The following is a 12,783-nucleotide window of genomic DNA, read 5'->3' as shown; positions in this document are numbered from 1 at the left end:
AACCCCTTACACCCGATCAAATTTTTTTGATTTGATACTGTATTGAGTAGGGATAGGAAGACTTTCTACTCGTCCTAAATTCTTGTAATATTATTATTTTTATTAAAAAGTTAATTTATTTTTACTTATTTAAGTATTTAAATATTATAATTTAAAAAATTATATATTATTAAGATTATATTTAAATCTTATATTTCTAACTTAAAATTTTTTAATAAATAATTTATATATTATAATGATATTTTGAAATTAGAAAAATGAAAAGAAAAAAATAATCCCATGGAGAAATTCTCTTCACCCTAACTCTATTTTCTGTGACTCTTTACGAGAAAAGTTAATAGAGGAAACAATGGCGAATCTAAAGAAAAAATTTTCAGGATTAATATATAGGTAAATTACACAATATATTTATTACATTAAAAAATAATGCACAAATGTCATATAAAAATAGTTAATTCTTAAATTTAAAAAGATGAAATTCACACGTTTCCTGGTGAAGTTATATATTCAATACGAACACACAATAATTTACTTAATATATAAGGGTCAATTGATTTTCTACCAATAAAAAATATTTTCTCTATTAAAAAGGAAGGTTTAATACTTAAATTTATAAGAAGTTAATTTAAATAAATATGTAAATATATAAGGGCTAATTGATTTTTTTTTTATCATTATAAATTCGTCATTGAGAGAGAAACTAAATAGTATAATTTTTAAAATAGAGTGATTAAATAATTAATTTTATTAACATTTATATATATAATATATATATATATAATAGCAATAATTTTCCTAAATGTAAAATCAAATTAAAATGACAAAAACTCTTGAAGAATTGGTTTCCATCTCAATCGAAATAATCAATTGAGGTCCAAAATTAGACTAAAACCGGCCCAACCACTTGAAGCCATAATAAAGTTTACGCGTAAATGGCACGTCCGGTCTATTGACTTGATGTGCTAATCCAATCAAATCAGCGCATAGTCTATAGTGAATGCCCAATCCTTGTCTTCCGAAAGAAAGCGAAATTTCTTCCTACTACTGTAAAGTTTGTGGAAACACTGACCCAAAAGTCTCCATTATCATCAATTCCAGGAGGCCACAGTTTATGGATGGCCAGTAAAATGGACCTACTCTTTTAACGTCTTCCCTTCAAAATTCCACACGCCCTCGGTCTCATTTTCACACGCTATGATCTTATGTATGATTCTGCTTCCCCTGTTTCCTTTGTTTCTCTGAAATGGATCTTGATCCTGATCCTGCTCGTATAAAAATAGGACTTCTACCAAACAACTTGAATGCCTTTTGTGCAGCAGATTGTGATTCTCATAATATTGATGGCAAGTGTAACGGTGCTTGCTTCCAAATCTGTCCTAATATATGTAAAACCTTTGGTCTTAATGGAATTCCATTTCCTCTTTTCCCCAGATCACAACCACCTCCACAACCACCAGTAACTCTAAATCTGCCAACTCCAGTCGATGAAGCGCAAAAGCATCTAATCGCAACTGCTATGATAATCATGGGTTGTTTGATTGGTGGTATATTTATTGTTTGCATCTTGTGCGCAATTTTAAGAGCTCGCTCCTCTAGGCAGAGACGTTCAAGAAGCTCACGAAGTGGTCCACCTCTATTTTTTGGCACCCAAGCGGACTTTCTTGATGAAGACCAAGGACCAGAAATCAACCACCCTACATGGTTCATCAGAACTGTCGGTCTTCAGCAATCTGTTATTGATTCCATTTCAGTCTTTAAGTATAAAAAAGATGAAGGGCTGATAGAAGGTACAGAATGCTCTGTTTGCTTGAATGAGTTTCAAGAAGATGAGAGTCTTAGGCTTTTGCCAAAGTGTAGTCATGCTTTTCACATTCCTTGTATTGACGCTTGGTTAAGGTCACACAAGAATTGCCCTTTATGTCGTGCCCCTATAGTATGCGACAAGTTTGAGGTTCAGATTGATTTATCAGTGCCTAATTCAAGTGATCTGAATTCAAGGGGAGAAACCCAGATAGAGAGTTCTGAGAATAACAGTGGATTGTTAAGCAATCAGCTAGGAGAAGATGGAACTAGTGAAGTGAGAAATGGAGATGATATGAATTATGCTTTACCAACTGAAGATGAAGCAAATTCAGGAAACTCAAAGATGGGTCTGAATCTCTCTGTTTTGAGGAATCATTCTCGGGTAAAAAGTGATTTGGTTGACCGTTTACGGACAGTAGAGACAGAAATGCAACCTATGGGATGGTCTGTGTCAACGGATTCCTCTGCTGATGTAGCAATTTACAATGATGAGGCTAATGTTTTTCCTGGTAAACATGAAGAGAACTTGGATGTTCAAATATTGGAACTGAAGTATTCTAAATTGAAAAATGTTTCAAAGCGTGGAAGTAGTGGGAATTTAAGCTTTGGGAAACTGGCGAAAAGTTCTTCAATAGGGCATGCATTGCAAAAGGGACCTATTTCAATGAAAAGGTCCTTTTCATCTAGTGGGAAGTCGTCATCATGCAGACATAGCAGAAGCCAGGATTCTATCCTTCCGTTGTGAGCATAAAGCTTTCTTTCCTTTGCAGTGATGCCTCATGCTTCAGGTTAGTTAACTGTAGAATCAAGAAGTACAAACATTCTCAAGGATGAGCCATTGAGCCTATATATAAATATATACTTATTTTGCACCCCTATATATAAATATATACTTGTTTTGCACCAAGTACATAAAAAAGTAATGAGATAAACGATAGGAGTCTAGCTCAAAAAACAAACCTTTCAAGCTGGGAAGGATGATTTCGTAATAAATTTAGAGCTTTTCAAGCATACGAAGATACATGCTAGCTTTAAGCAATTGTGGCTCTTGTCGCTGCACCTGGAATCGGCTTTAATTATTGCTATTAACACTAGCCATTCGGGTGAAAGATGCTTATAAATTATAAAAAGGAAATTATAGTTCAGAAATGGATTTAGCTTCATATTGTTTATGATTTCCTTCTTTTTGTCTATTAAAGAGCTTCTATAAACAAATTTATATGTTTTTTTTGGCTATACATAGTTAATTTTCTTGTTCATTTTGTTTTTCCTGCAAATGCTTGCTCATCCTGCTTTATTATGTCATTGTGATTTTGATGTATGTGTATATCCTATTCTTGAATTATTTCAGTCCTAATTAACAGGCTTGGCTTGCTCAAGCAACCTCTTCCATGAGATGCCTTTGATCTAAACCTATCCTGAAAATTTTCCACCCAAGAGATTTCCCTAAAAATTGATAGACTAGCTAGTAACAAGGTATTGAATGGACTTGCTGCTGCACAAGCTGAGTTCAAACTTGTTGTTAGCAGTTTGTTGTATTGGATCCTATGATGGGGTTTTGAGGTTTTCAACTTTTCACATGGTTCACATGCTCACCTATCCTTAGCTTGTGACGCTTAGGAAGTCAAGGGCCAGACAATATTTCAACAATCACAGGCGTACATGCTTTTTATACTGTGTTGTTCCCCAATAACGATTGTCGACTAATTCGGACGAGGAAAAAGAAAAGTAATCTTGGCTTGGTATTATTATTTTTTCCCCCCTTCTATTTGGTTCTTAGGGCATTGCTCACATCACATGATAAAAGAGAATATAAATTCTCAAGCAATGATTTTTGAATTTAAAACCTTGTGATTGAAGAATGGTGTGTTTTCTTTGGTACCAAATCCCGTGAAGGAAGAGAACTTTCATTGAGATAGTTAATGGTATTTAAGTTATCAAGGTAAATCGATCTCAAGAATTCATTGCTAGATTCGATCTTATTAGGTTCATTTAATATAAGCTTGAACTCATATGAAAATGAGTTTACTAACTATTAAATTAAATATTTATATCAAAATAAATGTAAAATTAATTAAAATGAGTATAAAGAATAATATACGAATTTATATATAAATATTTAATCTAAAGGTTATTAAGCTCATTTTCATATGAATTTGAGCCTACAGTAGCCACACTCATCTTATTAATTCATTTAACAATGTTATTAATAAACTAAATTTCACATTACAAAATCAAACTCTCTTAATTAATAATTAAAAAATTAAATCAATAAAATTTAATTAGTGTCTTCTATAATTACTTTGATTTTAATTCATTTTGTTTTTACCTTGTCTATTTCACTATTAAAAAAAATTTTAACAATTCATCTAATAGTAATTATTGTCAAAAAAAGATTTACTTGGATAATTTATTATGTTATATATGAATTTTTACCATTAGTAATACTTTAATCTCTCTATACAACTCAACTCAACTCAATTAAACCTTTATTCCAAAAATTTGGGGTCGGCTATATGGATTCGCTTTCTCCACTCTGAACGATTTTGGGTTAAATCCTCGGAAATGTGTAATGCTTCTAGGTCATGTTGTACTACTCTCCTCCAAGTCAATTTAGGTCTACCCCTTTTTTTTTCTTTCTATTCTCTAACCTCTCTACTTGTCTAACTGGAGCCTCCGTATGTCTACACTTTACATGACCAAACAACCTCAATCTCTCTTCTCTCAACTTATCTTCAATTGGCACCACTCCTACCTTTTCTCTAATACTCTAATTACGGATTTTATCTAGTCTAGTATGGCCACTCATCCACCTTAACATTTTCATCTCTGCAACTCTTATCTTATCTTAAATGCATACGACTCTTTTGGGAGAGTTGTATGCAAGGTGGACTTCATCAAATATTAAGGATTAAATCATCTCATTTTCAAAATAGAGAAATCAAAATATTAATAATAGCAAAATTTGGGAAATATATAGTAAATTACTATTAAAATTATTTTGGGATTTTGAAATTTAATAAAAGCCAATTTTTTTTTAAGAAAAATTATAAATGGTATCCGAGAAGACCCTAGTTCAAGTTGTCCAAGTTCCGACAAATAACATAGTTTAATATATACCCAATTGCTATTATTGATGTTCATGCCATATTTTGTTGTTGCAGACATCTAAAGCGCAGAAAGCATTAATTAGAACTTAATAACTAATAGAAAGCTTAGAATTTAGATCTTCCAAAGCTGTCGATGGCAGCCCTGGTCGTGCCTGGTGCTTCACCACACTCATAGATGGCTTTATAGCTTTTTCTTTTGGGCTTTATAGGTAGCTAGCTTTCCTTCGTACTTGTTTGTTCTTGTTAAAATTCGAATCCCCTTAATTTTGGCTTTTCAGGTTCTGTCTTCAATCTTTTGGAAATACGATTCTCTCCAAATCATGCATACTCTTCCTGATATAGAGGTGAGGTGATCATAAGTATAGGAATCAGCTCACTTCAATATAAACTGCTTACCGATTCAAACTTGAAAATTTATAAAATGTTTCTTAGGAATAATCAGCTGACTTACAATTGATAAATTAATATCCCATCATGCATCTATCTCAAGAAAAGTTGCATATGAGAGAAGGTATCTTTTTGCTTCATTCAATAGGGTGTAGTTCATTATTGGAAGAAAGTACAAGACCATGCACTGAAGCACACATGTAGCATTACCATCCATATTCAGAAAGTTGAAGTTATATTCAGAAATTTTGTTTGCTTGACTAGCTAAAATAATAAGTGGGAAAGAGCTATTTCTGGACTGAATCACTGGAAAGATGTCAACCTTTTTCATTACACTTCCAAAAACCTAAGAAGATGTATGGACCCAACATAAAAGTAAATCATAATTTTATTGAGTGAATGATCAACACATGCTACTAGAGAAAAGGAGAAGCCTTTTACATTCAGCCACTATTAAAAAAAAATGAAATTAAACAAATTTATTAAGAGATAATTGTAAGGATGACTTTATTATTAGAGCTAAGCCAAAAGATATATATATATATATATATATATATATATATATATATATATATATATATATATATATATATTTTTTTTTTTTTTTTTTGAATTCTCTAGTTATATATATATATAATGAATGTATATATTTTTCTAATTTCGATAAGAATGGTGTATTATAAATTGGGCTTGTAATGTAATTTATTTAACCTCAATTGTAAGAGAGAAGATGACAGAGATGATAATAATGTTCTGAGTGTTTATAAGCTTTTGTCATGACTCTTTGAGCAACCCCAGCTACAACAATAAGAACAAGGAGGAGGAGATTAAAGCTAAATTCTACCAATTCATTCACACTGATATGTAAAGTAGAAAACATTAAATTAACAATCACATGACAAATTAGAAATAGCCTCCTTTTGCATCCTAGCCACCATCTCATACACAGCAGCTGCAATCTCATTGACAGAAGTCAGTTGACACTCTTCTTCAACCTGCAGCCTCAAACAATTAAAACACTCAATGTTCCATATTAACAATAAGCCTTCAGCATTTCTATAAGGGGAAAAAAGTATAGTAAAATGATTGAACTAACCTTAACACTAAAAGAATAGAGTACCATTTGATCAACACTTGTAACATTTAGATGAAGAATACTAAGGCAATGAGAGTACAACCCAACCACCATCTTCAATAGCTGTTTTGGGTGTCGTCTTGTTAGTATTTTGAGATTCGCATGGCTTTCTATCATTGTCACTTCAACTTCTGCAGAGATCGATTGCCTCTTGGCCGCCATTGATGACTGATCATGATCTTCTGCTGTTGTTGTTGAACGGGTTGAATACTGAGGGAAGGTAAAAAATTCTGAGAAGAGACGGGAAAAATCACGACTGTCTGATGATTCTTTCTTGATTCTCTTGTGGGCTTCAAGGGATTGCTGGAGTTGCTCTAGCTCCTTTACAATGTTAATGGCTCCCCCTACGATTGATGCCTGGTCTCCCTGCATGGATACAGATCTACTGAGATCAAATTTTCAATTTTTTTTGCCCTGAATAATGCTAATTAAAGATCGAGAGAGAAGGTTTTGAGGGCTACCCTTTGAACGTAAGAGGCAGGCATCATGGACCGAAGCACAGCAAGATAGTCATTCATTTGTTTTCTCCGATTGCGTTCCACGTTAATGTGTGTCATTCTCTGATGCTCAACTTCTTTCTGGTTCTTGACACTTATGCTACGTTTTCTCTTTCGCCGGCCACTAGTTCCGGCTGCAGAAAATCCTCCGGTGAAAAATCCATCACCAGCGCAGTTTTCTTGAAAGGAAGAGTTTGTGTCGCTGTCTTTCACATTATTAGGCCCCATTGAAAACGGTGAAGAATCCCAGTGATTTGAATTGAAACCAGACAGAGTTTCATTATAAGCTTCTTCGTCTTCTCCAGCTCCTCCAAGAGAAGTGTAGATATCTCTGCAACCAAAACCAAATAGGTCTTGTTGGAACACCACAGTTTCTAAGGCCATTTTACCAACCATAAACTTGTGGCTTTCTCATCATGGAGAAGTCACACAGCTTATTTATCTTAAAGGGCAAGTTGATCAGTTAGTCCAACAATATTTGCATTATTTCTATGCCAAATTGCATAAGAGATTTTTTTGTACGTTGTGAGAGAGAGAGAGAGAATTTATGAGGATAAAATATTACACAAGTGCACAAAAATTTTGTACAATGCAACTATAAGTCTTCGAGACTTTGTTGGCTAAAACGATTTGTCTCCTTACGTGTGATTTCCGGCAACAATTTTTTTTTTTTTTTTAACTCGGATTGAGACTTCAAATATTTTAATATCACTGGTATGAACAAATATTTTCTTCACTAATTTAATATTGCTCTAGACGATACTAGACCCATTATATAACATTGCTATACAAATTCTAAATTAGGCTTAGTATTTATGTCTATGTTTATCCTATGTTCACATTAGAATAAGAAATTCACAACGAAAAGAAATTCTCTTATAATCTGATCCAAGATTTGGATTTAATTACCAAGATGAGAGGCATCGATATATAATTATTGAAACACACATGCATGGTTATAACTTCAGACACCCCACAATGAATCATTACGAGAACTAAAATGCCATCATGAATCATTATATGTGTTGAAATGGGATAAAATTAAATAATAAGCTAGGTTGGAGGGTAGTGTTGAACTGAGTTGAAAGGGCTTATTCTTTATAATCTTGGATGGGAGACTTGACAATGGGACAAATGATGATTGAGTGGATGGATTAAGGAAGTGTTAAAGCCAAGGAGGGCTTGTGAGTCATAGAAGTTTGGTGGTAATGCTCGTATTCATTGGTAATAATGCAGGGGGGTCTCGAGAGCAATGCATGTTTGGTTTGATAGGGGTAAAAACCGACCGTTTAAAGGGTAGATTCCAAGGAAATAGTACGTGGCAAAATGGGGAAGAATAGAGGGCTGGCAGAGACTTGCAGTTTCAGGGGAACAGAAAGAGTCAGTGAGTGAGGATAGGTGAGCCCTGGCAGGGAATCCATGTGACCATACAAACAAAGAAGCGGTTCTGAAATTATCTTTGATAGTACAACATCTTACTCCATTTCCAAGAATCAACCTACCTATCATCGCTATACCTGTCTAATTTCTTCTTCTCTTTTATCAACTTTCTTTATTTCTTCTCCTTTTTCATCAACTCTCTTTATTTGCTAACCTTTTCTTTGTTACCCTCAATAATTTTTTATTCAATGATATTAAAATTACCTTCAATTTTTTATTAATTAATTAATGTAAATATTATTTGATATTAATTAGTTCCACAAACGTAGCATTAGGAAATAATCAAGATTTAAGAACGTTAGGCTCCCTTAGGATTAGGAAAGTAAGAAATAATTAAGGAAGAAAAGATATGAAAATCTTGTCCAAACTGTGAAGCTTTGAATAATATCACTTTTATCAATATTTATGAGATTCGATGTCATCAAAGTCATCAGGAAAGTACAGATTGATTCGCAGAGACACAGATTTCTTTTCTTCTCTTTTTTTTTTATTCCTCTGCTACAGGATTCTGGAACACATTTCTTGTAGGAAAAGAGAAGAAAAGAAGTCTCTTGTGTATGATTATGGTTTGCTTATATATATATATGTATTTTAATTACTTTAGTTGTTCTTTATTACCTGCCAAAACTACTGTGCTTGATGACTTCTAAGCACTTGATGTTGATGTCTAACGTGGTTTTCTCCTTCTCTGGTTTTGGATTGGATTAACATCAATTCTACTCTAATAATCTCTTAATTAGAGTTGATTTTCAATTAAACATAAGCTGAGTCCTTTTATTGGTGGCACTCGTCCAACAGTGTAAGAAAAGGAGGTATGAACGAATGTCAATAAGGTGACCAAAAATCGAGCAATGCGACAACGTACAGCTGTGGTATTTTTGGCTTAGACTCTTCCGTAATTTTATTTTATTTTTTTGAGGTAGACAGTGGGCACCCACTCTATTGAATCAAAGCGTATCATTCTTGACAATTATTTTAATATATTTTCTAACAAATTTTGTCTTAATTGAAATTTATTATTATGAGATTTATTCGATTAGAAAATGTTAAAAAACAAATTATATCATTTTCATTTCAAATTTTAGTTTAAATTGAATAAGTAACCATTTGAATTGCTTGCTAGAAAAACCCCATTTGGACTTAGGTTTTATATTTTATGTTTAGGCCATGTTGCCGTTTGTTATTATCAATTATTATACTAACTATTATTTATTAGATATTAATTATTTATAAAATAATTTAAAATAAAAATATTTTAATAAAAATAATTATTAAATTAATTATTAAATATAAAAAATCAACACGTTTTCTCAATTTCTAAAAGTCAAGAAGGGTGAATTTTTATGAAACATTTTTTTAATCTTTAAGTATTAATATAAATATTATGCTACTAAATAGTTTAAATGATAAATGTAATATTTTGATTAAAGGTAAAATACTAGGTGCTATTTTAAAAATTATTACTAAATAGACCTTATGTGTTATGGTAAGATGATAGGAGGGATTAATTTTTATAAATTATATTAAATCTATATATTCAATCTAATTAAAATATAAAAAAAAGGAGAGAAATTGAAAATTTTATAAAAAATAAAAAGAAAAATATAAAATAAACTTGTCAAAGAAAATGATTGACTGTCCAAAGTCCAATTTGTAGAGTAAGAGACATATTATTTAATGCAGACAGATTGGGTTAGTAGGATTTTGTGCAGCAAAGGACCAACACACGTTCACAAGACTTTGAGCCCTGTGAGTTGGGAGTTGGGACACATTCATCTTCTTGCCATAATAGTACGTAGAAGAGCATAGTTTACATGCTTAAACAACATTTGATTTTTGTGAATTCTAATTAATATTTTTATTCTAAACATATCACCAAATTTAATCAATCATACTAATTAGTTAGCTAATTAATTAATTAAACTTGTTCGTGAATCTGATAAATTATCATATTTAGAAAAAGATTTTTTATTTTTTAAAAACGTTACATACATAATTTTACAATATATATTCAAAATATTACCGTAAATTAAACTATAGAAATTAAATTTTTTTTTTTTTTAGGGGCTATTGGGACTGGGTTTGGATATAGTAATAAGCCCTATAATGTAGACTGACTTTCAGTTCAGACTTTTAAATCAGCCATAATAAATCCAGGCCGACCCACATTTTTATCATATCCATCAGGGAGTGATGCTCTAACCCATTATATATATATATATAAATTATTCCTGAATTATTTTAAAAAAGTATATAATAGATTCTTATTTTTTTGTTTTAACTTATTATATTTCTAATTTTTATTTTATTTATTTACATTCTTTAAATATTTATTTTCATAATAAATAAGTTTGTTTTCCTTAATAATAAGTAATTTTATAAATCATAAGTTTAATTTACTCAAATATTTTTATAGATTTAAAAAAAAAATGTCTATCAATTATAATTTGGTCTTATTCGATAATATTAACTATTTTACTAGCTATTAGTTATTAAATATTTTTCAAATAGCTTTACCTTTATCATTAGGTTAATAGATGAGTTATATATGCTTGAAAATTAATGGAATGATAAAGAATATATTTGATATAGCTCTCATATATATATATATATTTGATCCAGTAATTAGGGTTTTCAGATAATATATGAATCTAATAATATTTAATGGTTCAGTCATAAGATTTATTTAGTCGGTTTAATCACTGTAACGCCCACTCAATAAAAATAAAGAATCTTAAATAAAGATAAGCAATCTTGAAAAAATTCTAAAATATAACAATACTTATAATTATGTATTATAAATAGAAATATAATCTTATAATTATATTAACTAATAATATCCATATAATTACATATTTGACTTATCATAATTAACATTGTCTAAAGAGATCAGATCATCTATGAAAATATTTTTTTTTCTTCATAATCAATCTAATATACCGTTATCTTATACTAGCTCTAACTTAAGTATCAAATGATCCTCACCAGGTTCATACCCAGTGGACCTCTGACTTATTTATTTTTTATTTTGTAGATCTATACTTACAAGGAATTTTCATGGACTGCAATAGTGGTGCCATATGTGGAAAGCGACACAAGTAGTTATGTTTCGCCCTTATAGTCTAAACTCAAAATGAGAGAATGAATCAAGTGAGAGGATGGCTTGTGGTTTGCAATAATCCAACAAAATTTTTTTTTTATCATACTCAAGAAATTTCTAAATTTACTTATATATGGATTAAAAAATTTATTTACAGTCACATAAGTTTTATTTTAAATTTGCCAGAAGGCTTTATATCCTATTTGATGATCAATCATTGACATTCTTTTTGTAGTAAGTATAAATACTTTATTATTGCATTACCCTTTTCTTCTTTGCTAATATTTTTATATTATATTTTATAAAGATTTGACATTAAAAAAAATTAGTAATAATATAAGAACGGAACTATGATCTTTCTTATGTTATTTGTAATCGATGGGCAATTGGATATTTTGATATTGCATTTATGGTACCATCAGTATATTATTACAAATTTGCTATTCATTTGTTAATTGTCAAATTTGCCATCTGCCATCAATTTGCTAGATGCACCAGTTCTTTATTGCCATTATGTTTATCTACATAATAATAATAATAATAATAATAATAATAATAATAATAAAGAGAGCCATTATATTTTACTCAATATTACTAGGCTTCCACTTTTCTTTACCAACGTTGCCACCATTTTGACTAAAGGAAGAAATTGCCTTAGAATTTTTTTACAAGATATCGTTACATGGTCTGCATGAAATTATTGCATTAATTATCATCTTGCCATCATATGAATAGTCCAAAATTTTGTGATCACAATTTTGCCTCATTCATTCCATACCCTTGTATAACTATTGATCCTTCTTTTGTCAAATTAAGCTGCATACTTTAATATCATTATTTAATTCTACTTTGTGGAATTAAGACTATCATTTTATATTTATCTCCTTTTGGAGATTTGATAGTATTTGTTTATTTCTATGTTAATTTAAGAAAATAACTTCTAAATTTAGTTGAAAGAAATAGTACAAATTTAATTACATGTTAACGTTTAAGTGGGAGCATCTCAAATTATGTTAGAGTTAACTTTGCTTCATTTTCTTAAATATTGCCTTTGATATTTTTTACTTAGCTCCTGTCAAAAAAATGTTACAATTTCTAGTACATGATTTATCTCATATGGCGTTCATGCACTCATAAATATTAAAAGTCTTCACTAAGCAAGAAAATTTTTAATTTATTATTGGTCAAAATCAATTTATAGACCTCTTTTAGATGTGTAATATACACTTTACACATCATATTATTTGGTGAAACTATTGAACAAATTCACAATATACATTATATTGAATTATTTTCACATAAATGCTTGTA

The 12,783-nt window shown here is 30.6% G+C and overlaps 2 protein-coding genes across 2 annotated transcripts; one reads left to right on the top strand and one right to left on the bottom strand.

The window, feature by feature from the left end:
* Positions 1-1,056: 1,056 nt before the first annotated feature.
* Positions 1,057-2,952, top strand: LOC110632492 (E3 ubiquitin-protein ligase RING1). The gene has a single exon (XM_021780738.2). The coding sequence runs from the start codon at positions 1,244-1,246 to the stop codon at positions 2,546-2,548; it is 1,305 nt and encodes a 434-aa protein (XP_021636430.2). The 5' UTR covers positions 1,057-1,243; the 3' UTR covers positions 2,549-2,952.
* Positions 2,953-6,040: 3,088 nt separating this feature from the next.
* LOC110632475 (transcription factor bHLH94) lies at positions 6,041-7,491 on the bottom strand. Its single transcript, XM_021780711.2, has 3 exons — positions 6,897-7,491; positions 6,397-6,801; positions 6,041-6,295 (listed from the first exon to the last, which is right to left on the bottom strand). Exons 1-3 carry the CDS (start codon positions 7,326-7,328, stop codon positions 6,185-6,187), a joined length of 948 nt encoding a protein of 315 aa, XP_021636403.2. The 5' UTR covers positions 7,329-7,491; the 3' UTR covers positions 6,041-6,184.
* Positions 7,492-12,783: the final 5,292 nt, after the last annotated feature.

This window comes from Hevea brasiliensis, chromosome 7 (genome assembly GCF_030052815.1).
Source record: "Hevea brasiliensis isolate MT/VB/25A 57/8 chromosome 7, ASM3005281v1, whole genome shotgun sequence".
Lineage (NCBI taxonomy): Eukaryota > Viridiplantae > Streptophyta > Magnoliopsida > Malpighiales > Euphorbiaceae > Hevea > Hevea brasiliensis.
The sequence above is the reverse complement of the archived record's forward strand: the minus strand, read 5'-3'. Positions and strand labels throughout refer to the sequence as shown.